The 26,974-nt window shown below is 36.3% G+C and overlaps 1 protein-coding gene and 1 long non-coding RNA gene across 4 annotated transcripts in view; both read right to left on the reverse strand.

The window, feature by feature from the left end:
* Positions 1-26,974, reverse strand: part of Pgam5 (phosphoglycerate mutase family member 5) — a 175,836-nt gene that overhangs the window by 26,677 nt on the left and 122,185 nt on the right. For all 3 annotated transcript variants that reach the window (NM_001168210.1, XM_031925158.2, XM_031925159.2), the window contains 1 exon segment: positions 6,609-6,739. In NM_001168210.1, coding sequence (NP_001161682.1) covers positions 6,609-6,739 — 131 coding nt within the window.
* Positions 5,394-6,602, reverse strand: LOC116416462. Its single transcript, XR_004226878.1, has 2 exons — positions 5,811-6,602; positions 5,394-5,735 (listed from the first exon to the last, which is right to left on the reverse strand). It is a non-coding gene; the product is annotated as an uncharacterized LOC116416462 (long non-coding RNA).

A 26,974-nucleotide genomic window follows, 5' to 3' on the forward strand; every position in this document is an offset into this window, starting at 1 on the left:
TGCAGCAGATCAATAAAAGTATTCCAATTGAACTGAGTAGTATTAAGATTATGCAATGGACGAATCTGAAAAATTGATCTGTTTCATAAGAATACGAATTTCTTCTATAAATAAATTAAAAAAAAATCACTTTTATCATTTTATCTGCCGAACAAAGTGGTCGATTCCGAGGTTCGAACAAGAAAAAGTAGTTAAGGGGATGTGGGAGCTATAGCTTCGCAAATCCGCCACGGCGTATTTAGTATTTCAAATGCCAAAAAAAAAACTAAAGGCTATTTTGACATTTTCTTTCGATAGAATGATTCACTTATCTCAAACCTATGGCGCTCTGCTCATTATATTGATAAAATTTCAAATTAAGAAAAGTTAATAAGTAAAACCGGTGTTTGAGGTTGGCGCTGTAATCGCATCAACACGCGTAAACACCCGCTCGTATTTCACAACTTTTAAAAAAACCAAAAGTCCGATTGGTATTTTTTTCGGTAGAATGATTCACTAAACTCAACACTATGGCGCTCTGGTATTGGTTTTTCATTGCAAGCTCTATTCAAAAAGTTATATAGAACAGGAAAACAGTGTTTTCAGCTCCCACATCCCCTTAATTTTCTTTTCTTTGAAATGCATTTTAGCTGAATTGTTTGTAATAATGGGATGATTGAAAAAAACACAAAATAGTGTTTTTCAAATGTCAAAATATAGCCATAAAAAAAATAGTTGAAAAAATAACTGTTTTTTCCGAATTCAGAATCCAAAAATAGATATGCATGTCAAATTTTATTGATATCGACAAAGTAGTTCCAGAAATATTACGGTATACACACACACACACACACCTCCACTACGCCGGTCCCAAGCCCGGGGCCCCACCACACAAGAGGTGGGGAAGAAGGAGGGGGAGGTGTAGCAACCTCGTTAAAATAACCAAAGCTCATCTGGCCCGGATGACAGCACCTTTTTAAAGAGCTCTTTTCTAGGGTACAGGGTAGGGGAAGAAACCCCGAATATAAATCAATCATGAACAGTGAGTTAATTATAACACTGCCCCAAGAGGGTCAAACTTTACAGCCCACTCCCGACGTCGGTTCCGATCGGGTGAAAGTCCCGGTGGCCGACGCAGGCTCCATTGATGTTGGGGGGAGCCAATTAACTCAAACAAGACAGGAGGTTATAGAGATGGGTCAATCGGCCCTCAAAGGAAGATTAGCCTCAAGTGACGCATCAGGATGTGATGGAGTCATAAACAGGGGAATGCACGAGGTATGGTCTAAAATTCAGACAGCAGATCGTGCGGAAGAAGAGTTGATGGACAAGATTCAGAACTATCTAGACAAGATGGATGCTGTAGTAGGTCCAGCCAAAAACATTTACAATAGTGTTAAGCATGACATGAGGAAGGTCATGTCTTTCTGGAAACGGCTCATCGGCGTAAGAGAAGCGTCGAGCAAGACCAAGTCTAGCTTTGGACTGATGATGTCAAATAGCTCACGGACCTCGCTGACCTCAGAAGAAAAACGGGAGGTAGAAATGCCAAGGAAGAGGGAGGAACGGTCTCCTACACAGAACGAGACCAATAAGAAATGAAAAGAAGAGGACAAGACGCCAAAGCATGGCTAGAGTGCGCCACTAGCAACGACTTCCAGCACTACTCAGTGCCCACCGCTCACAACAGAGACATTACCACCCTGGCAGAGGGTGGAAACAAGAAAGAAAAAGAAGACGATAACATTAACAATGGTGTTGTAGATCAAAAGGCACTAGAAAATCTAAGCCGCCAAGGACAAGACCGACCCGACCGGAGGCTCTAATCATAAAAGCTACCGACGGGAAGTCCTACGCTGATATCTTGCGAAAGATGAAAGCAGATCCAAAACTGAAGATGCTAGGGAATATCGTAAATAGGATATGCAAAACGGCGGTTGGTGACTTACTTTTGGAACTCCAACGCACATCAGAAAGGAAGGCAACGGAACTTCGACAAGCGGTTCAAAAAGTACTAAAAGAGGGTGTCACCATAAGAACTCTACAAGATGTAGAGGTCTTTGAAGTAAAGGATCTTAATGTTCTAACCACTAAGAAGGACATCGTGGAAGCGTTACGGAGAGAGTTTCAAGATAGCGGCTTAAATGCAGTGGAGAAAACGACAGTAAAGTCTGTGCGCAAGGCATATGGCGATACGCAGACGGCGGTCATTCCAATGCCAGCAAAAATGGCTCAACAATGGAGCAACAAAGAAAAGTGACCATGCTGCTCGTAGCTACACATGCTCAGTATACCGAGCGCAAGTAGAGAAGTTGAAGAAATAAAGATAATGAAGATAGTGCAGTTGAACTTAAATCACTGTAAGGCAGCACAGGATTTACTTAACCAGTACGTTCATGAGACGGAGGTCATCGTAGCCATTATATGTGAACCATACAGGGCTTTGGACAAGACATCGTGGGAAACAGACGACACTGGCAGAGCAGCGATGTGGGCATGTGGGAACGTGGCATTCCAGAAAAAAATGTTGGCCAGCGAGGAAGGATTTGTTCGTGCAAAAATAGCAGGAATACACGTATACTGCTGCTATGCTTCGCCTAATGCACCGATCGAACAGTTCGATCAGCAGTTAGATCGACTCATGCAGGATATTGCGGGAAGAAAGCCAGTAATTATCGCTGGCGATTTTAACGAATGGGCTTTAGAGTAGGGCAGTCGAAGGTCTAACCAAAGAGGACGAGTACTGCATGAAGTATCTGCTCTCCTGGACTTAGTGTTAGTTAATCAGAATAGCACTAACACCTTTAGAAGAGGAGACGCAGGATCTATTGTACACCTGACCATTGTCAGTAGTTGCCTTATTGGCTCAATTGACAAGTGGTCATCACGCCATAATAATGGAGGTAAGAAAATCAGAGCAGAGAACCAGCGCAAGTACAAGGACCAACAGAGTCGGTTGAAAAACGAAGGATTATGATAAGGAGATGTTCCTACTGGCACTGGAAGAAGTGCAACTCTTGGGGACGGCGACCAGCAAGGCGGAAAAGGTGATGGGTAATATCACACCAGCCTGTGACGCGGCCATACCGAGAAGAGTGCCCAATAGTAGACGACCACCAGTATATTGGTGGGACAAAGAGGTAGAGAGTGCGCGCAGCGAGTGACACCGGACCAGAAAAAGAGAACAACGGGCAAGAAAGAAATACTATAAAACCGGAAGAGGCCAGGAAATAGTAGATGCCCGCGAACAAGAAATGAAGGACGCTAAAAGGAAGCTTAAGAAGACAATCCGCGAAAACAAGTGACGGTGCTTTAAAGAACTATAGGATGTGGTCGAACAGGACCCTTGGGGTCGACCTTACAAAATAGTAATAAAGTGCACTAAGAGAGACGTCCGCTTACCGTACAGTATCGGACAATGCGGTGTGCATTATTGCTGGTATGCCGCTGATTGAGTCCTTTTATCCGCGTCAGGAATTACTCTTTTAGAAAATTTAATTTGTTTGTTTAAGCTCTCCTAATTATTTATTTATGATTTTTAAGACGGGGGCCCTAAGGGGGAATGTTTTTGTACCTTTATTTCAAGGGGGGGGGGAGGAATCGAATTATTGGAACGATAATATGGCTGATTCCCGAAATCCATAATTTGGATTCTGCCACCGTAGTATGCTATTTTCTTGATTAGTGTGTGTTGTAAAACTGATGCATTCGTTCCGTATAAATATGCTGTGTACCTAAGCAGCTGCGGCTTGCAGTTAAGAGTGACGTGAGTCGTGCTGCGGTGTGTGCTCGCGCTCTGCCATAAGCTCTCGTGGAAAACCTACTGTGGTGCTGTTCAACGCAACCTGACTTGACCTATGATTGGTTCGCGGTAAAAACAATCAGCTCTCTCTCTCTCTCTCTCTCTCTCTCTCTCTCTCTCTCTCATACTACATAAACGCATTACCCTCAACAGCTAACACTTTCATTAACATAGGGGGTGCCCAGGTCAGCTTTGAATCTTCCGTGCGTAATCTGGGATTGGTGCTCGACTCTAAGCTCACGTGGAGGGAGCATATTACACAAGTGTGTAAGCGTGCTCACACACTAATGTACAGGCTTTACTTTTTCAGGAAAAGCACCAATCTCAGGTTGCGCAAGCACTTAGTGCAGGCCCTCCTGTTTCCTCTTATAGACTACTGTTCCCTCGTATACTGTGACCTGACGCAGGAACTCGACCTAAAACTTCAGAGGCTCGTGAATACAGGAATTCGGTACATCTATGGTGTAAGAAGAGATGAGCACATTTCCCCATACAGGCGGGAGTTGCAGTGGCTAACCACTGCCGGACGCAGGAAGTATTTCACTGTTTGTTTCCTAAGAAAAATGTTTAACACAGCCGTACCATCATACGTACTGGCATACTTTGACTTCCGCGTCACACTTCGGCCTGTTAGGGGGGAGGTGATACCTCTGGATATTCCGACATTCGCGACGGAGACGCTGAGGAACTCGTTTCATATCAGCGCCTCATACCTATGGAACAACCTGCCATCTCACATTCGTAACACTACATCTGTCTCAGGTTTCAAGAGACTAGCTAAAGAGCACTTTCTTGAGCTTGAAAACACAAACACTTGAATTCGCTTGTACACATTCACTCATGCGCACACACACACACGCCTGTACACACTCAGGCAAACGCACACACTCACACACTCTCGCTTGACCCATCTTCACACTATCATACTTTCACAATACACATTTTTACTGTACTACTATTGCTGCTGTATACTTTTTATCGTACAACATACTGTACGTCAAATAAATCTAATCTAATCTAATCTAATCTCTCTCTCTCTCTCTCTCTCTCTCTCTCTCTCTCTCTCTCTCTCTCTCTCTCTCTCTCTCTCTCTGCTTGTTTCTTAAGAAAAATGTTTAACACAGCCGTACCATCATACGTACTGGCATACTTCGACTTCCACGTGACACTCCGGCCTGTTAGGGGGGAGGTGATACCTCTGGATATTCCGACATTCGCGACGGAGACGCTGAGGAACTCGTTTCATATCAGCGCCTCATACCTATGGAACAACCTACCATCTCACATTCGTAACACTACATCTATCTCAGGTTTCAAGAGACTAGCTAAAGAGCACTTTTTCGAACTTGAAAATACAAACACTTGAATTTCTTGTACATATTCACGCACACGCACACACTCACACACTCTCGCATAACCCATCTTCACATTATCATACTATCACAATACACATTTTTTGCTGTACTACTACTCCTGCTGTATACAATTTATCGTACAACATATTGTACGCCAAATAAATCTAATAAATCTAAATATAAAAATCTCTCTCTCTCTCTCTCTCTCTCTCTCTCTCTCTCTCTCTCTCTCTCTCTTATAAAGAAACTTTCCATCGTCAATATTTAACCTCTTTTTATTTATTCTTCGTAATATTATCTCTGCTGTTTTACATAGCGAATGACAATTACCTATTTATTACTTTTGAGATTATATTTTTACATCTTAACCCTCCCATGCGCGGTTAAGAAACTTAACACGCTCTGTTTCAAAAACAATCGTAATTGCCTCGCGATTAAATAATTGAATCATAATATAATATGATATATTTTTTGCGTACATTCGCGCTATTTGTCCCCGACGTTCGTCGCGTTCTTTACCGTCCGCCATCGCACCTTGACTTCCAGACTGAGTGCTGACGCTGTCTCGACAGTTTTCGTCTATCCCCATTGACAGAGTTCTGCGCAAAATAATGGAAAAATTAATGGAATCGTTTGCTTGTATATATAAATTGATCGCGATCTCTCCTCTCTACCTCACTACTACCAGAATTGCTGTTTATCCGTTAGTAAATTGCATCGTATATTTTCTGAGTGCTTTTCGAAGTTTTGTATTATTGGTTCATTATCACGTAAACTTCTTGGTAAATGTTTGATTTTCCTCTAATTTATAGCTTATTTGTATTCTTCCAATCTTATTCTTCTCTGGAGGCTTCGTTCTTCCATTACCCGTCTTAGGGGTATTTTAGAATAATTTTAGAAAAAAGAATAAAATACCTCGTGCTCATAGGCGTCCTTATCGCCCTTAGGCTCGTGGGATGACCGTTATAGACAGCATTTTAGCTCGAGTCCGGTTTCGAGATTACGTCAGAAATTCCGGGTCGTCGAATCTCATCTGGGGTTATAATTCCTCCGTGGATCCACCAAGACTTGGTCACTTGGTGTCTCCAAGAGGTGGGCAGTCGAGCTTTCCGGCTAGGATTAGCGAGGAGCACTCTGGTTCAGAGGTCCGCGCGCTTCTACTCGCGCTTTGGTCGCTGCGTCTATTCACAATGGTGGGTCGGATGTACCGCAAAGGAATATATTTGGGTAGGGCGATTATTGGTATAATAGTGTTACGATTTCTGTTCCCGAGTCGAATTCTGTGTCGATTGTAAGAAATGATTTTTACAACGGTACTTTTGCTTATTCCAAGTACTTTTCGCGACTTTGTCTGGCTTGCGCCCCGTAACTCATGACGCGTATGACTCATGATAGTAAATGTTAGCGCACCAGTAAGTAGCTAGAAAGTAAAAGATGTCGGATTATTTACTTTTTGCAATAATTTTTCTTACCTGCAGACAAAATATCGTATAATATTTGCATGACAGACTATTATTGTGTAGGTGTCATGTTTATCAAATTGTTCAGCTCGATGAAAATATTTTCGGAAAGCTGCTTCCATCCGCGGCCCATCTTGGAAAAACTGAAAAAAATTCACATAAATTGATTATATAAAAAGTTATATATATCACAAGCAAAAATCGTTAAAATATTTGTCATTTTTTATGTTAAATTTAGTTATAAACTACTGGCATTATGATCATGAATTTGCTTACATCGCAAAATTAAATAACTTCTTTTAAATTAAAATTTTTTAAAGTACTTAATTCAGCTAACAAAAAGACCCAATCCACACTTTTTGGGTCATGGATCTGGTTGAAACGGTAGTGTGACGAGACACGAGTCTCGCACATGTAAACACGTGTGAAGGCGGCCGCAATAGACGCGGCATGCGCAGCGAACGCGCGGACAACGAACAAAAGGCGAATCCGTACGACGCGGATTGAACGCGCGCGCGCAACATCCGCAAGGCGACTCCCCACGAGCGCGGAGTGCGGCAGCCGGCAAGCGACTCAGCGGCGCGAGCGACACACGCGGTGCGCCGTGAATGCACCTATACACATCCGCGCCACGCGCCTTTATAATGTGGATCACGCGGCGCAACGGGCAGTTCTACTCGAACTCCACTCCGGGTAGTATCGTGCGCACACTACAAGGAAAAGCGAGAGATAAACCTACGCCGACGAAATCGTCTCGTGAGCCCACGTGACGATTTGGTAGACGAACCAAAACCCGAAACTCCGAATTGCCATCGTGAGCACACGAGGGCAACCCGGAACATCCGAACGACACCGAGCCTCGTCTACGTGAGCACACGTGGGCGACACCCGCGCCACCGTAAAATCCTAACCTACATTCCGACATATTGCTGACTCCCTCTGCCACTGTGAGCCCACAGGGTTGAGGGAGTAACATTAGTTCCGCCGGCGATTTGCCCGGTCGTGCGCTTACGTCCTGGTGAAACTAAGGTAAATTCCTAACCTCCAAAGCCAGCCTTACCACGACATCTCACGACTCGCTTTATCTCTGTGTGCACACAGGATAAAGAGAAGAACGAGACGAGCAACGAAGATTTGTGAAGCCGTGCACTCACGACCCCACAAATCTGAGGGATAACCTCAAAACACCGTGACACTATCCCGACCATTCCTGTGCGCACACAGAGCGGTCGGAATCGTTGTTACACGACACATTCGGACCGCCGTAGCCATGCGCACACGACTCCACCGTACCAAATGAATTCCTAATCTCAAAATCCGCCACCGACCCGTCATACCGCCACCGAACCGATACATCACAGCCGCATCCGCCGAATCATTATTGTAACGAAATCGCGTATATATTCTTGTAAATTGTTAACCACGTTAGTTTAAACAATTCTACTTGTAAAGGCGAAGTATTTCGGAAATAGAAAGGAAGAAGGAACATAGACTTATCGACATACCTAAACAGTATAAAAATATGCATCTATTACAATATGATTCCACGTAAATATAGGATATTTCTATACTTTCCGAACAATAATGATCAAAGGAACAGGGGGAGGGGGGGGGGGGGGGCAAGCAATCAAGCCACCGATTTTTGGGTGACAGTATATGAATCGGTCCACGGATGGTGACCCGAAGTTAGTAAGGAGGTGAGAAACACACTAGAACCATACCGGACCCGCGACCGCACCGCACTTGTCAATTGAGTGAACGCAAGCCTCCCCTATCCTCGTAGCAGTGACTAAAATAACTTCTACCACAGTTAAAATGTTCATTAGTTAGTCTATTTTATGGATCCGTTTCCCCCGCTATGATTTCTATCAATTTGAAAAATTGGCATGGAGGAGGAAAACCATTAGAATTTCATCAATTTCACCGAATTTGCAGAAAATTGAACTAAAGCGTGCGTTAAGCGTGGCAGCGACTAAAATATAAATCTGTTTCCCCCGTGATGATTCCTATCAATTTCAAAAATTGGCATGGAGGAGGAAAACCATTAGAATTTTATCAATTTCACCGAATTTGCAGAAAAATGAACTAAAGCGTGCGTTAAGCGTGGCAGCGACTAAAATATAAATCTGTTTCCCCCATGATGATTCCTATCAATTTCAAAAATTGGCATGAAGGAGGAAAACCATTAGAATTTTATCAATTTCACCGAATTTGCAGAAAAATGAACTAAAACGTGCGTTAAGCGTGGCACCGACTAAAATAACTTCTATTGCAATCAAAATGTTTTTATGAAGTCTATTTTATAGATCCGTTTCGCCCGTGATGATTCCTATCAATTCGAAAAATTGGCATGGAAGAGGACAACCATTAGAATTTCATCAATTTCACTGAACTTGCAGATATACGAACTAAAGTGTGTTTCAAGTTCAATAATTCAAATTCTCAAATTGGCTGTAACTTCTGGCAGGAACACCTATAAAGGAACATTTACTGCAATGGAAGTTATTTTAGTCGCTATCACGCTTGAATATCAGAATAAAAATAATGGACAAAATTCGTGTTTCAAGCGGGGTCGCGCCTCAAATGATTTTTTTGTTGGTGAATATATTCCTTGGATACTGTATTCTGTGAATCTATTTTCCTTGCAGTGATACCATTTGTTAATAAAAAGTTGTAAAAAAAAATGACGATAGATTTTAGAATTTTTGACAATTATTCATAAATCTTAAATTGCTTATAACTTTTGATGTGAATATACTCGATTTTAGCAATTTATATTTTAAAATAAAGCTTAAATCTTCTTCTTCAATTTTCTTTATTTGTAATCATTTTATTTTGATCAGGGAGCCGAATAATAACAAGATATAAACGATTGTTTTTCGTAATTTCAATCCACATTAAATATTGTAATAAATGCATGCATTTATGTATGTGTGTATATGTATATATATATATATATATATATATATATATATATATATTTCCAACATGGCGTCGGGCGGGGGAATACCGCCTGACAAGGTTCGTGAAAAATCGTTTAAATGTCATCCCTCAGCAAGAGTTGGAGTAGTAATTTGTTTAATATGTGAAAATGTGTACCATAGAAGTGACTTTAATAAATTAAACAACATAAGATATGTCAGTAATACATTGGTAATTTGTCCTGATCACGCGCACATAAATCTAACCTCAAAATATAATGAATCGGCATTAAATGAGGATGCCAGAATCATAGTAGCACATGTGAAAAGTCAATTGAAGGAAGAACTAAGGGAAGAAATTTTGAAAGAACTGGAAAACAAGGACGAGGAGGACGTACAAAATAGTCAGGATGATAGTATGGAAGTGAGTAATTTGAGAAAAGAAAATAGTCTACTAAAACAAATAAATACAGAGATGAGCGATAAGAATGATATATTGAAGGAATTTATTAAGCAACTACAAAAAGAAAACAATATTGTTAAGAAACCATATGCTCAAGAACAAGTGTGAAACATTATTTAAATAAAGAGAAGTCAATTCAAACCAAAAAGGTATATTGCAAAAATGACAATGAGATGATAATCAGTTGTATGAACAACACAAGTGCTGCTGAAACCCTTAAATACATGAGTAAGAAATTATCTAATACATGTACGATTGAAAAAGAAGTAGTAAAAAAACCAAGATTGAAAATAGTGGGTGTGGATAATTATGAACAAATGGACTTAAAAGAATTAGAAAATGACATAAATACAAGAAACTTTAAAGGCTGTGAAACAAAATGTGTAGCTGTGCATAAATTTGTAAACAAAAAAAACAATCAAGAAAGCATAATAATTGAAGTAACCTCAGAACTATACAAGACTATAAAAGAGAACAATAACAGAATCTTTGTAGGATACCAGAACTGCAAAGTATATGACGACATTAATCTACAACCCTGTATAAACTGTGGGAGATTCGGACACAGCAGTAGGAAGTGCATAAATGACAAGGTATGTTTAAGATGTGCAGGCCCTCATAATACAATTAACTGTACAAAGCAGTCTGATTTATGCTGTATTAACTGTTGTTTTATTAATAACATCTACAAGACAAAGTATAATACAGCACACGTGGCAAATGATAGCCACCAATGTCAAGTGCTTATGAAAAAAATCAAAAGGCATATTGAATCAACGGATTACCCTGTGGACCCATTTATCCAGAGATATATCGGTAAAATAGATATCCCTGTACCGACTGATACAAGACCAAGAAGAACAAATTCCATGGACACGCTGCTATCAACTTCACCTCGTTCCAGCCTTCTCAATCTGCAGAGTCAGCGAGGAGGCAATCAAGGAATCAAGTAACATGGAGAATATCATTGACATAGTAGAAGATATACAGAGCGAGACGATACAACGAGAAACAACAATATTAGATCTAAACTCTCTAAATAAACACTTGAAAATGAATAAAGAAAATATACTGTATGTAAATATAAGAAGCTTAAATGCAAATTTTAACAAACTTCAAGTATTTATTGAGAGACTAAAGATAAAACCATGCATAATCGTATGCGCTGAATCATGGAACTTAGATTTTAAAGACTATTTTATGATAGAAGGATATAAAATGTATTATAACAGTAGCAAAATAAACAGATCTGACGGTGTGGTTGTATATATTGAAAACGATATAGAGGAAGACACGGAGATTATTGATATAGGCAAGCTTAAAATACTCAATTCTTGTATAAAAATAAACAATGAGAACACAGTAGACATATCCGCAATATATCGATCTCATGACATACCAAAATCGGAATTTATTATGAACATAAAAGAACTAATAAAAAACAAAAAGAAGACTAAGAATCATTTAATAATAGGAGACTTTAATATTGACACACTGACACAAGAGAATTATAGTAATGAGTTTTTATGTAACTTACTAGACTCCGGGTACCACCCAGGATTTCAGGGTATAACTAGACCGTCAGATTCTAAAAATATTGGAACATGCATAGACAATGTATTTATAAAAACTAATACAATTTTAACCAGGACTTTCAAATTAATTTATGCGCTAACTGATCATTATCCACTATTTGTATCGATTAACAAGCAAAGAGCAAACAAGGTAGAAGAGAACAAAACAACAATAAATTACAAAAAACTAAGGAAAATAGCGAAGGATGTAAATTGGGAATTGATATTGACTATGCATGATCCAACTGAAGCTACCAATACACTTATTGAACACATAAAGATTAGCATAGATTTAGCTACGGAAAACAAAAAAATACGTAACATACGAGACATCACAAAACCTAGAAAAATATGGATTACTAAGGCCATAATAGAATCGTGCAATAAAAAAGAGTTATTGTATAAGACTTGGCAATTGGAACCAGGTAATAATAGGCTGAAGAAAGAGTATAAGGACTATACAAAAATTCTAAATAAAGTTATCAATGAGGCAAAATTTAAATATGATAGTGAACAAGTAGGAAAAAATCTAAGAAATCCTAGACGTTTATGGGAAATAGTGAAAACTAAACTAGGGAAAACAAATAAGAAAGACGACACTATAAAACAAATTTTAAATAAAGATATGCAGAAGATCGATGAACCCATTGGCATAGGCAATGAGTTCAACTCTTATTTCTGCAATATTGGTAAAAAACTAAGTGATAAAATTAAACAACCAACTAGTGCTAAGGCACATCAACCAATAAAGTATCCAAAATCTATTTTCTTGACCCCAACTAATAACAGTGAGATAAGTAAAATCATAAAGAATATGGAATTGAAAAGCGGTGGAGTAGATAAGATAAATGTAAAAACAATAAAGCTGCTATCGGATTATATAATAAATCCATTAGTGCATATTATTAACTTATGTATTGAAAAGGGTATTTGGCCAGAAGCGTTAAAAAGTGCTGAGGTGATACCAATATATAAAGCGAAAAGTAAGAAACAAGTATCAAACTACAGACCTATCTCTTTAATCTCAAACTTAGCTAAGATATTGGAAAGAGTTATATATTGCAGAATTACTGAATTTATAAACAAAAGTAAGATCATAGCGGAAAATCAGTATGGTTTTGTAAAAAATAAAGGCACAAAGGAAGCATTATATCATATAACAAACATTATTTATAATAAATTAGATAAAAGTAAGCCAATAGCTATAAGTTTTTTGGATCTCTCAAAAGCATTTGATACTGTAAATCACAAAATTTTGTTGGATAAACTTTATAATTATGGTATTAGGGGAATAGCATATAAATTAATTAGGAGTTACTTAACTAATAGGTGCCAAAGAGTTAAACTGAAAGATGTCGTAAGCAGTTATGAGGCTGTTGATACAGGGGTGCCACAAGGAACTATATTAGGACCACTATTTTTTATTTTATACGTCAATGATCTCTTGATAAATATGACAAAAGAAACAATCATATCCTATGCTGATGACACAGCTGTAATATCAACTGATGATAACTGGAGTAATGTTGAAATCAAGATGAACGACTACTTAAGTAACATATCGGTCTGGCTTGCACAAAATAAATTATCCTTAAACATTGACAAAACGGTATATATGACTTTTGGTAATTATATTGATAGTGTCCCAAGAAACTTTACATGTCAAATAGAGGGAAAGGTCTTGAAAAGGGTGGAACACTGTAAATACTTAGGTATAATCTTCGATTTCAACATGAAATGGAAACAACATATAGAATATTTAATAAATAAAACTAAATATTTAGTGTTTGTATTTTATAAGCTAAGAACATTCATGGAAACACATACATTATTAATGATATACTATGCATTCTTTCACAGTGTTATAAATTATGGAATAATAGCATGGGGGGGAGCGTATAATAACAACTTGAATATATTACAAAATTTACAAAGTAGATTGCTAAAAATAATAAGTAACAACAAATTCATGACTCATAACAAACCTCTAAACTTAAGACAATTGTTTGCGTTTGAATCCATAGTGTTCCACTATAATGATATGAAAAACAGGTTCTTGACATCGAATAGCGTAACAAGGAAAAAGTTGATACAGATACCACAAAGAACTAAAACTGTAAGCCAAAAAAACAGCTATATAAAGGCTGTTGGTGTATTCAATGATCTTCCAAACGAGCTAAAGACTTTAAACAAATATGAAACAGCGAAAAGTAAAATAAAGGAATGGATTAGGATGAATGAATGATATGCTAAAATACTAGGGATGAATATTTAGGTTCTATTTAAAAATTAAATTGTAAGAGGATCTCTTGTAAGGGGAAAAGTGTTATAATAAAGGAATTGTAATTAGTATTAAGTTTTAGTAGATAAGAGTGGCCAGTCCTGCCAACAGGTACCTGCGAGTACCTCTGCGGGATTTACTGGTGCATTGCGGAGTGTAAGTCACTATTGTAATTCACTAGTGTAAATTTTCTGGCTAAATAAATAAATAAATAAATATAAATATATATATATATATATGTAAAAGGCGGAATGTATGTGGTTAAAAGGTAAGTGTAAACTTATATTATTATTGTTGTATTATATAGTTATATCATAGTTAGGATGCATTATTGTAGTGGTACTGCGCACTTGCACTGCATAATTGTATACCACATTACACAATAAATAAAGTACTGAATTAACGTCGAAATTCTACTGCTAATGGCATTTAAAATATATAGTTTTTTTCCATTTTTTCGGAAATTGTTTTAAAATTAATTTGGTTCTTCTTATTTTTAACTATATGTTACAATTATAAATAAATCTGGTCCGCCACTCTTTCTTATAATAACCATTGCGGCTTTGTTGTATGACCTGTGGCCTCTAATATATGTTGATGATTGATCTTTTTGTTTTTACGTAGCATAATGAGAAAAAAAATCTTTTTTTCATTTTATTAATGTGTTTTGGTTTCATTGCGATTCTTTATTTACATTTGTGTGGTAATTTTATCGAAAGAGTTAATAAAAATGGTCAATGTGTACCTAAAAGTGAATAATATTTCCTATCTTTTCACCGCGTATAATTTCGATTATCGTTCATCTTTCTATTGTTATGCACCAAAATGGAAATTTTTTTTAAACCGTTATAACTCGATTACTACACTGTATAAGTTCTACAAAATCATGATTGTTATAAATAATACTTACCGCGTCAATATCAAGTTATTTCACTAATTATTTCCTGAGAAAAAAATTAAATTATTAAAAACTAAAGTTTTTGTTTCCTACCTATGGAAGCTTTGCATTTTACAGACCAAGTCAATTATAACCAAGTTAGTTAACAAAGTTAATAATAAGTACATGAGTTACGATTTTTACTCCAATATTTTTTAAGTTATATTGTTTTGTAAATTTGGTTTTATTAATGATATATTTAAACAATTGAGAGCTCACGTAATTAATATGGCGGCACAAAGGATGAAAAAACATAGATGTATAAATGCATATAAATTTTAATACATAAAACATAACCCCTTTTATTTTTTTCAAAATCATAATACAGATTAATGAGAGAGACAATGCTTCAAAATAAAAATAGATTCATGCTGAGTAAATTGATGTACTTAAATGCCTGCTCATTAGGTTAGATATTGATCCTTCGAGCCGCCATGCATATTAAAAAACTTCCGTTTTAAAAACTACTTAAACATATCAATTTTTAATTAATCATACTAAGGCCAAGAGACTTATCAGCAAAAAATTGATATATAACAAATTCTTATCCTATTTTCTACTGTATATAAATATTTATATGTATATAGCAAATCCATGTCTGTTCCATATTGAAACGTTGCGCTTACAAACTAATGCTCCTACACTCCCAATGATTTTTTTTTGGATAGAGTTTATAATACAAATTGCTCGCATTCGTCAAAAAAAAGGAATTAGTCGTTGTTTGCTGGAAGTGAAGGGGCTATCGGAGCGAACTTTACTGATTGTGACCTCACCTTGCGGGCAGGGTCAGTTTCATACACATAAGAATTATACACGATTTAATATAACACAAACGTTTATGAAGTGTTTATTCTGCGCAATGTGTTTTTGATTGAACACACATGGAAAATATAAATATTTAGATATCGTTCTACACGTATAAATTTACACGATAAATAAATCAATATTTAATATACCTCCAAATTATACACAATATATTGTGCACTGAAATTTTTTAGAAAATAATTAAGAGTGGTTGGTATTTAACACATATTATTATACACAATTAAATTATACACAACTTTGTTTTGTTTGGTAATGATTTATTTTACACTCTGTCAGTTTTTTAATTACCTCGTGAGCTGTTGCTCGTAGGAGAGGGTAAAACACAATGTATTTACTGAAGACATCTATGCTTGTTAATAAGTATTTTACTCCCCCCTCCGAGGTAGGAAGTGGACCGTAAAAGTCTATTGACAGTAATTCACCGGGCTTTCGCATTAAGATAGGTTGTGACATTTCCCTATATTTTAGTTAAGTGTTTAGTTCGTTGGCAACTGTCACATGTTTTTAGAATTTTCGCTATCTTTCTGCGTAAGCCTGATGCGTAGAAATGCTCGCATAGCATTTTATTTAATTTTCGCCCCCCTATGTGGCCGTATTTTTTGTGTACCTCGTTTATAAAGCCTCTTAATACGCTAGTAGGTATCACAATTTTTGATAGCTCTTTTGCTTTTTTAGGCACGACCGCGATACGGAAGTGCCTTATAGTTGCGTGTGCGAAAAATGTGTGAGATGCGATATCTCACACATTTTTCGGGCTGAAATTTTAGGAGAAGTTTCCTTTTGCAAAAGCTAAAAGACTATCTTTTTTTATCCCGATCCTTTACGTCGTTTTGAAATGCGGGCACAATTTGTTCGATTTTTAAGCGTTTTTTTAATACAAATTTTCCTGTGATGCGATTATCTCGAAAAGACTTTAATCAATCGGGCTAAAAATTTGTGTACGAACTTTCCTCGTAATACTAAACTGACAGATTTATTTTAGGCTTGATCCTGCACGTATACGCCGAATGCCGTCACCTCCAAAAATGGCTAAAAACGGTTTTTTAGCTCTAAGTCGAATTCTACAAAAAAAAGTTAAATGGAAAAGTTATAGATCTTTGAAAAATACAACTTTTTCCCATTAACATCAAATCATGAAAATGCTTAGAATTCAAGTTTACAGCCCAAAATCGATTTTTTACAGCTAAAAATTCAATTATTTGCATAAAACATTACGGATTTACGTTTTACATTAAAATATTAAATGTAAAAGTTGTAGACATTTATAAAATACAACTTTTTTCTGTTGACATCAAATCATGAAAATGCATAATAACTCGCAATGGCCTGACGCCGACGCTATTCCAGAGTTTTCTCTGATACTCTGTCGCTGTCTGCTTCGCGTCTCGGATTTGCGCATCTATCATTTAGTCCTAGACTTATTGGCGCAATGATCCAAAATACAATTTGCTCCGGTCGCCTTACCTCTCTTGCCGAGGCTCGCGCGCGCGTTCCCTCTCTCCGCGGCTATACTCTATTGCGACTGCTATATGTTCGCGGCTTGGCGCTTACCTATTCGTACGATTGCTCTCGCGAGCGAGATGCGCGGCGAGGATGCGCAACGGTCAGTTGCGGCCTCGTGGCTATCGCGCGCGGATCCTCTCGTATTCCCGAAGACAACGCGAAGCCTCCTGGTGCCATTACCAGCAACAGGTACGACGGTTCTGCCGATATAACAGTGACCCAGGATTTCTGCTGGGCCGCATTGGCGCTATTACCGCGAGTAATGCTAGTCCTGTCAGTACCGGGGAGCCACCACTGGCTCCGGCGCTGACAGGTGAGGTTAGGAGCCCCAGATGCACAGGATAACAGAAAATATGATACAATATTGTTGATTCTCCGATGCATTTATCACAAATACATCCGAGTATCAACGGCTCGAAATTCTGTGTTGTAATCGCGTGTCGTTATTCTAACTAAAATATAGACACACAAATATACATACATAAATGCATGTATTTTTCACAATATTTAATGTGGATTGAAATTACGAAAAACAATTGTTTTTATCTTGTTATAATTCGACTCCCTGATCAGAATAAAATGATTACAAATGGAGAAAACTGAAGAAGAAGCTTTAAGCTTTATTTTAAAAAGAAAATTGCTAAAATCGAGTAAATTCTCATCAAAAGTTATCAGCAATTTAAGATTTATGAATAATTGTAAAAAATTCTAAAATCTATCGTAATTTTCTTTACAACTTTTTATTAACACATGGTATCACTGCAAGGGAAATAGATTCATAGAATACAGTATCCAAGGAATATATTCACCAACAAAAAAGTCATTTCAGGTGCAACCCCGCTTGAAACATGAATATTGTCCATTATTTTTATTCTAAATTCAACCGTGATAGCGACTAAAATAACTTCCATTGCAGTAAAAATGGTCCTTTATAGGTGCTCCTGCCATAAGTTACGGCCAATTTAAGAATTTGAATTATTTAACTCGCTTTGCTCGAGTGACAAACCTCCCACTCGTGTAGAATCAACTTTTGCGCACTTGTATCGAAATATACTATTATTTAACATTTTTTAACTTATAAATTTAAAATGATCTTATAATTACATTCAATTGAAATTAAAAATTTCAATGTTATTAACTCAAATTTATAAGAATAACCTTATTTCTTTCGTTAAAAATAACCCAATTTTTAACCAATTTTAAACTTATAATGGGTTAATATGCGCGTCGAATGCGATCATAACCTATATAAAGTGTATCGCGGAGAGACAATTAATAAAAACTCCGTAAATATCTATGAAAATGAGTCCAGTTTTTATACTCAGGGTTTTTGCGGTCTCAGAAAACGAATATCGTGACAGCGACGCTCCCCTAGGTACCTGGTGCCCAGGATGTACAGTATCACGTCACCTTCTGGAGTTTTGTGGGAATTTGATAGTAATTAAGTAAAATACGTAACTTAGGGGGTTTTGGGGCCACTGAGCATGGGTATGGTGTTATACTTAAGATAATCCCAGGAGACGACGTTGACACTGTCTACCCTAGACATCAGGTACCTGGAAAGCCATTATCGTCGCTTTATTCGTAATCAGCGACCTCGGAAACCCCTAAACAACGAGTCTCCACAAAAAATGTCGTTAATTTTCTGTGAAACTCCAGAAGACGACGTTGATACTGCCCACCCTGGGAACCAGGTACCTCGCAGAGCTTTGCCGCCGCTATATTCGTGTTCAGCGACCTCGAAAACTCCCAATAAACGAGTCTCGACGAAAACGACATTGATACTGTCTACCCTGGGCACCAGGTACTTCTGAGAGTATTGTCTTCGTGATATTCGTGTTCAGCGACCCCAAAAACCCCCGAGTAAGAAAACAGGACTTTCTTCCATAAATATTTACCGAGTTTTTTTGCTTTGCTGCATTATTATCTACATTTGAGGTTACGTATCTCTTCTTTAAAAACAATATGGGCTAAAATAACCTTATTCTTGCGTAAAAACGGTGTCGCTGTTAAATAATTATAACTCAATATTTTTGGCTTGGATAAGCTTATTCGACAATATAAGCCTATTCTTGGCTTAAAATTGGTCGCGATTTCTACCAGGGTCGATAAATCTGACATAGTTGTAACTTAGAAAAACGCGCCATAATATGGTAATTGATCCCGTTTCAAGTATTCACAAGTTAAGGCAAAAGTGGCACACCAGGTAGATATATTCAGAAGCTTTGAAAGGTATACCAAAACAAGTGATTATAACCTCGCAATAATACAATCATTTCTTTGATCTGACACCACTGTTCGCATAAATCTGTACATCCTAATATTTCTATAGAATCTTTTGTTCCTAATCATAAATTTTAAATCAATATTTATTATACATATATTAGTCTTCAAAAATGTGTGTGTCTATATATATATATGTATATATATATATATATATATATATATATATATATATATATATATATATATAAACAATTGCTCAAATTTCAATTATAAGAAAAGTTACTCACGCAATAAAATTTGCTGAATTTAAATCATATTTTAATATAATTAATATTATATTATAATTATAAACAGCAATCATTAACTCTTTTGGAAGCCAACACAAAGAAAAAGTAAATGCTAAAAATCAATGAAGAAATAATATATGTATAGATAATAAAATAATAAGTTTAGCTGATAAAACAACTAATAATTGTAATCATTATTTTGACAGAATCATACTGATGGATGTGGGTAACAATGATATTGTATATTTATTAAATCAAAATAGCAAAAAAACTTCATTAACACGAAAATTTTATTAAAACAGTATAATATTTCATAATACCTTATTGATAATCCAGCACACAAAATAAAACAAGATGTCTGTACAAAAAATCAGACCCATGTATCCTGATGTTTTTCGAGTCGCTGAATTCGAATCCGGTGTCAGATTGGCCCCATCACGTCAGGGTCAAGGTCAGTTGGAGGTCAAATTAAGAAGAAACGGTTAAAAAAAATTAAAATGCCATATATGTATGTTTTTTAGGTCGCTGAATCCGAATCCGCGGTCAGTTTGGCCCTATCACGTCAGGGTCAAGGTCAGTTCAAGGTCAAACTGAGAAGAAACGGTTCAAAAAATTTGAAATGCCATATATTTATGTTTTTTTTGTCTCTGAATCCGAATCCGAGGTCAGTCTGGCCCCATCACGTTAGGGTCAAGGCCAGTTCAAGGTCAAACTGAGAAGAAACAGTTTAAACCAATAAAAATGTTATATAAAACTTACCAAAAATGGAAAAAGATACCAAAAATTGTAAAAAGTCTTATTCAAGAGATTTGATAACTTAATATCTTCCTTGTGTACAGAGCAAAGTTGCTTTCGTTTATATTTTTTTCTTATTTTTATTTTTTACACTAGTTTAGTAACTGTCGATGTCTTTCTTTACTCCTTTTTTCTCTTGTAACGAACTCTTTTTTCTTCAAATGACCTATGCAATGGGTTTCTTTTTCTCTTTTTGTTATTTGTTTTAATGTCTCTCTTCAGCGTCCAGCAAAAATCTGCCATCATGTTGACATTCCATCTTCCTTGGTATCGATTCTCCATTACACTTATATCTTGATGAAATCGTTCTCCCTGTTCTTCACTGACGTCTCCTAGATTAAGAGGAAACTAATCAAGATGGGAATGTAACAAATGCATTTTATAACTCATCAAGCAACCCAAATTTTTTAAATTCTCCAACATTTGTGCAACTAGTTCCTGATAGTTCTCACTCTTTTTATTTTCTAAAAAGTTCTCACGAACAGTTTTGAAACGACGGTTCTGTTGCCCACCGTCACCGCGTGGAGGTGCCTGGTTACAGGCACAAGCAATCGGTATCCATCTCGTGTTAGCAAAAGGAACAACGGCCTCTTTTTATCGAGATAGAGAAAAAGAATTTAGGAAATTTTTCACAAACAATGAAGAGAATTCGTTGGTATATTGTACAGCTGTTAAAGGTTTAGTCGATGCATTAAAACCGAATACGTATAAAGACGAGGAATGGAGACTTTTTATTGATTCGTCAAAACGAAGTCTGAAAGCTGTTCTGCTTCATAACGGAAACAGGTTTGCATCTATTCCCATAGCTCACTCGACTAAGCTGAAAGAAACTTATGAAAATTTAGAAATTGTATTAGAAAAAATAAAGTACTTGGAACATCAATGGATAATTTGTGGTGATCTTAAAATTGCAACCATGATCTTAGGACAACAATCAGGTTTTACTAAAAATCCCTGCTTTTTGTATTTATGGGATAGTAGAGACAGGGTAAATCACTACGTTAAGAAAGTATGGCCAACTAGAACACATTTTGAACCAGGATCGAGGAACATTATACGTACGCCTTTGATTGACCCATCAAACTATCTGCTACCACCACTTCATTCACCCGTAACATTTTCTGGTGTCTATGAAGTGGGATCTTACCATGTCTTCTACAACTGGACTGTCTGTTCACAGTTACCTGTCTTATCTACTAGGGGAAATAAAAAATTTATAATGCGTCTAATATCTGTGTTGCGTCCTGTGAAGAATGAAGTTATCACGAGGATCCGAGCGACACGTGTCGATAATAGAAGAATTCTGCAGTGTTGCGCGCGTTGCATCGACGGGGGCGTCGATCCGTCTGGGCCCTGGACGTGTCACGTGTGGATATACGTCACGAGTGTCTAATTACTATAAGAGAGCGAGTAGAAGAGTGCAATGCGGTGGCGGCCGTGGCGCGACGACAGAACGTCTGCCTTGCAAGCCAAAGGATCGCACTCTTAACATGATATTTCAACACTAAAAAATGTATGTATATATGTATGTATATATATATATATATATATACTAGTGGGGCTCCGCCCCCCGGCTCGCTTCGCTCGCCAACCCCCTATTGTAGTTTCTGTGTGATTTTATCTTCAAAATTTTATTTTCATGAACTGATAATTATGTTCTGGATGGTTGAAAATGATCGATCTTATTGTATAAGAAAACCTGTTACTGGAAGTAAAAGTATTGTTTAACATTGAACTTCTACTATTAATGGCATTTAAAATAGTTTTAGCTAGTTTTTGAAGTTTTCTGACGCTTGAAATTCATCATTTGAATTTATATATATATTTTTTTTTAAATTAATTTTAATTTTTTTTAATGTTCTTAATGTTTAAATCTTTGTGCCGCAAAAGGCATCTATAAAATGATAGACTTTTCGAGTTGCGCGCCATTGGGAGACGTGAGGTGATCCTGAAAATTAAATTATTTGGAAAACTGTCTCTTTATTCTGTCTCTCTGGTTCTGTCTGACTACTCATATTACCTGAAAATTCATCGAGGTCTTTGATCTCGCTTATCTTGTCCATTTTGTTGTTTATTCAATCAGTGAATCATCTATAATGATTATACTTTCTGATGGTTCTTTGAGTTCTTTGAACTCAATTATTCCCTAACTTATTTACACGTTATTAATAATTAACTTTAATCTTATAACTTAAATAAAATTAGAGATCTTCAATATCTGGTTCTCTTGGAACTGATACTTCTTACCTTAACCTAAACCTTAATTCTATTTAATATTATCCAATTTAAATCTATTTAATCATAATATGTTATAAATTTGTATTTAATTGGACTGTTAATGCGGCCTTATTTTACTACGCAATAGCGTTGTGAAAGTATGACGGTCTCAAGCCCGATAACGCAGAGAGCAGTCATGTTATTTGGTGGGGGGGTGGTGGGTGGAGGGGTGGTGGGGGGGAGTCTTGCCAAAATGACTATATAATATAGGAAGATATATATATATATATATATATATATATGTGTGTGTGTGCGTGTGTGGTGTATATATATAAATATATACACACATATACATACACCCCCCATGAGGTACATAAAAAACAGCGTTTTTTTTTGTTTACAATGTTATGTTTGATTTAAATCAATTTTAAATTTTAAATTTACATTAATTATCTCATAGAAAATTGAATATGTTTGAATTATGTATTTATTCATAAATATTTAATGCTCGACAAGCCAAACAGCAATAATTCTCAATGAAAAAAAATCGCAAAATGATTATAGGATGACTTCCGTTTGTGTAGAACTGCTTATTCAATAAAAAAGTACATAACCTAATAGAAAAATAGGCAAACACACGAGACTTAATAATGTAATAATCAAAATGTTTACTAAAATCTCTAAATCTGTAAGAAAAAAAAACCGCTGCAAAATCTTTGGCACGTAGCTTCCTTCAACATTATGTATTGTTTAATATCAGAATTGTTTCACTTCATATATAATTTTATCAAATTTTTTTTTTGTTCGATGGATAAAATTATTTCGAATCAATTACATATATATAATTAAATCTCTCTCTCTCTCTCTCTCTCTCTCTCTCTCTCTTCCTATCTTTTTTCTGCATAGCTCGCATAGCTAATTAAATGTAGGTGCACGTGCATTCGTCTAGTATATAGTATTTATCACATATTTTGGGGAATTTGTCGCGTTGGCTGCACTGTCATGAAGATGCAGTTTCCAATTATGCAAAGTATACAAGGTAAGAAACAAAATTTTGAAGCTTAATATCTTTGAAACTGACTGGTATAATAAACAACCCAAAGTAAGCGATCAAGATGCTATATAATACTAACTAAATCCAAAATTTTAAATTAATTATTGCCTTTTCACTCCTGTTATCGCGTGACGTAAAAATAAGATTCATAGTATACAGGGTGAGAACAAAAAATTTTAAAGCTTAATATCTTTGAAACCAACTGGTTTCGTAAACAACCCAAATATAGGGATTAAATTGCTATATAATATTAATTAAATCCAAAATTTGAACTTGATTAAAGCCTTTTTACTCCAGTTACCGCGTCACGTAGGAAAACGACTTTTTTCTGTTGTTGATGTTTTTCTCAGGATCTGCCCCATGGAATAACTTAAAATTAAAGTGGAATATAGTCCTAATAACTTTCAATAATCATGATTTTTTTAGAAAGATTCAAAATTCAGTTTTTGAGTTAGAACAATTTCAAAAATTTGCGCTTTATGGTGTGTAATAAAAAAACCACGAACGGTAAAATGATAGGTAATTTTATTTTCTTACAGATACATATTAAGCAATTTACTTTCATCAACTTTTCTAATAACTTTATTAGAAAAAACTGAAATCTAAACTAAAAAATCGATATAAAAAAAAAAACAGGTACAGAAAATGTAAAAACTTTTGTCCCGACTGTTATCCCGCTATGTACTAGTAAAAACAAAGAAAATGAGACTTGATGGATTAAAATCCACTGAGTAGAAGGTGAGCTAGCAGCGATACGAACGAACACACACACACACACACACACACAAACAGACACATACACATCTATACGGACATTTTCTGAAATACTATTTTTCGACTTAAAATGCCTCAAACATATTTTCTACATATTTTTACACAAACTCAAAAAATTACTATTACAAGGCTTCCTTAGGATAAAATTTCGGAGATACTCGACACGCTGCTGCTTCTTTATCCGCGCGCATTCTTCCTCGTGGCGAGCCCGTCTCAATGTGATATATTATGATGATGTCAATGTAATATATTATGATTATGTCAATGTAATATATTATGATTTTGTCAATGTAATATATTATGATTATGTCAATGTAATATATTATGATGATGTCAATGTAATATATTATGATGATGTCAATGTAATATATTATGACGATGTCAATAGCTCGACGCGGCGCATAGTGGGAGAAAATGGACAAAATTCGAGCCACGCGTCATTTTTAATCGTAGCCATGATTTTTTTTAAACTCTTTAAAAAAGCATCAAGTTTAAGCTACAGGTGCGGAAATTATTGTATCACCTTCCCCTAAACCCATGCGACCCCTAGAAGCCAACAAATAACCTAAATACTTACCCCTAACCCCTAGAAACCACCCCTACCATGCGACCCCTAGGAGCCACCTCTAACAAACCACAAGCAGGCTAACTAACATAACCCTGGGAACAGAAAGTTAAATCGCTTTATTTTTTCTAAAAATAATAAAAACCCACTCCACAGGCTAGACCGGAAACACGCAGAATCGTATAACCACGTAATTCAAGACATTATTATAAGTAAATTAGTCACATTATTTGTTAGCTGTAATTGTTGAATGAACTGCTATTAGTCATCTGCGTTGAAACAGATTTAAGCCCCTTTACCATGTCAAGGTTGCCATTTAGCCATCGAAAAATCGTATGATCAATATTTGTATGTATTATACTATAATCTAATAAATTCAAAAATAAACATTTAACCATCAAACACTGGTATGATCAATAGATTTAATTATATTAAATTATACTATAATATAATAAATTTGAGAAACCTTCAAAAAATTCTGATAGAATTTCAACGTATTTTTTTATTTAATCTAAGAACTTTTTCTTCAGTAAATTTCTTTCTAAAGTCTATCATTCTCAAGTAAAAATTCTGTAAATTTTTCACGATTTTCCCGTGTTAGCTGCCATTTTATGTGCTTTTACCTTTTTTTCCAAAGTTTAAACTGTGACACTGAAGTTTAAATCTCGAGGACACGATTTCTTCGCTCTAAACATTAAATCTTAAATGATTACAATGTGAAAAATCGACATGAATAAAGATTTTTTTTAAACCATGTTTTATTGCTTGGGGTTTGGTAGGGGTGGTTTCTAGGGGTTAAGCAGGTTAGGGGTAGGTATTTAGGTTATTAGCTGGCTTATGGTGTGTGGCTTAATTATTTTAAGAAAAAATAAAGCGATTTAACTTGCTGTTCCCTGGGATAGATGAGTTAGACTGCTTGTGGTTTGGCAGGGGTGGCTTCTAGGGGTCCCATGGGTTTAGGGGAGGGTGATACAATAATTTCCGCACCTGTAGCTTAAACTTGATGCTTTTTTAAAGAGTTTAAAAAAAATCATGGCTCTACGATTAAAAATGACGCGTGGCTCGAATTTTGTCCATTTTCTCCCACTGTGCGGCGCCTTGCTTACGTCTTTCGAGGTGATAACGCCGTCGTCTTTGGCTGTTTTGGCTGATTTGCTTTAGCCGAGCGCTTAGATCGGCCGGATTAACGCTTTTCATCCTTATTATTCGCCGTCGACGCGCTTACCATTACAATTTTTCGATGTCGCCCGCGCGGGCGGTGAGAGGGTTTCGGAGTCGCTCCGTTTACGGGTCCGCCACTTCTCTCTGCCACCGCGGATGTCGACCCGTATTTACTGAGCCGTTGTTCGGGCTCGCGCTTCCCTCCCGCCACTACGTCCGTCGACTTGAGCTCAGACTCTAGTTCGCACGCTTCACTTAATAATTTTCTCACTTGATATTGAATAACCTTCCTCAAATGATATGGATATTTTTAACTATTGACATATATCGGGTTTTCATCCTTTGTTCTTATTTTATGTGTAACTGCATTTGTGGCTGTTAATTTTCCACACTCATTATAAAAGCAATCCTTATATTTCCGACATAATGCTATAATTTTCTCTTTTTTTCCTCATTCATGTGCTCCGTTTAAATCTGCACCTTTGTCTCCTGATGATTAAATATTTGAGTCCTATAATCAATATTTGCTTTGAAATTTCGTAGATCTTTCTGAGCTATTAAACAATCATATGTAGAATGCCAAGAGGCAATAAAAAATGTAATTAATTGGTGTATCATCACCTAACTCTTGTAAAATTGGAAAAGTGAGTGCATGTATTTCTTGCGTTGTTTTATGCACAGATTTAATTTCGAATTTATATCGAAATACAATTTGAAAATAAATCATAGGCTACTTTAGTGTTAATAATTGATGACGATGCTACCGAGAATATAAGCATTTTAAGCGATGGATTT

Source organism: Nasonia vitripennis (assembly GCF_009193385.2).
Source record: "Nasonia vitripennis strain AsymCx chromosome 2 unlocalized genomic scaffold, Nvit_psr_1.1 chr2_random0006, whole genome shotgun sequence".
Classification (NCBI taxonomy): domain Eukaryota; kingdom Metazoa; phylum Arthropoda; class Insecta; order Hymenoptera; family Pteromalidae; genus Nasonia; species Nasonia vitripennis.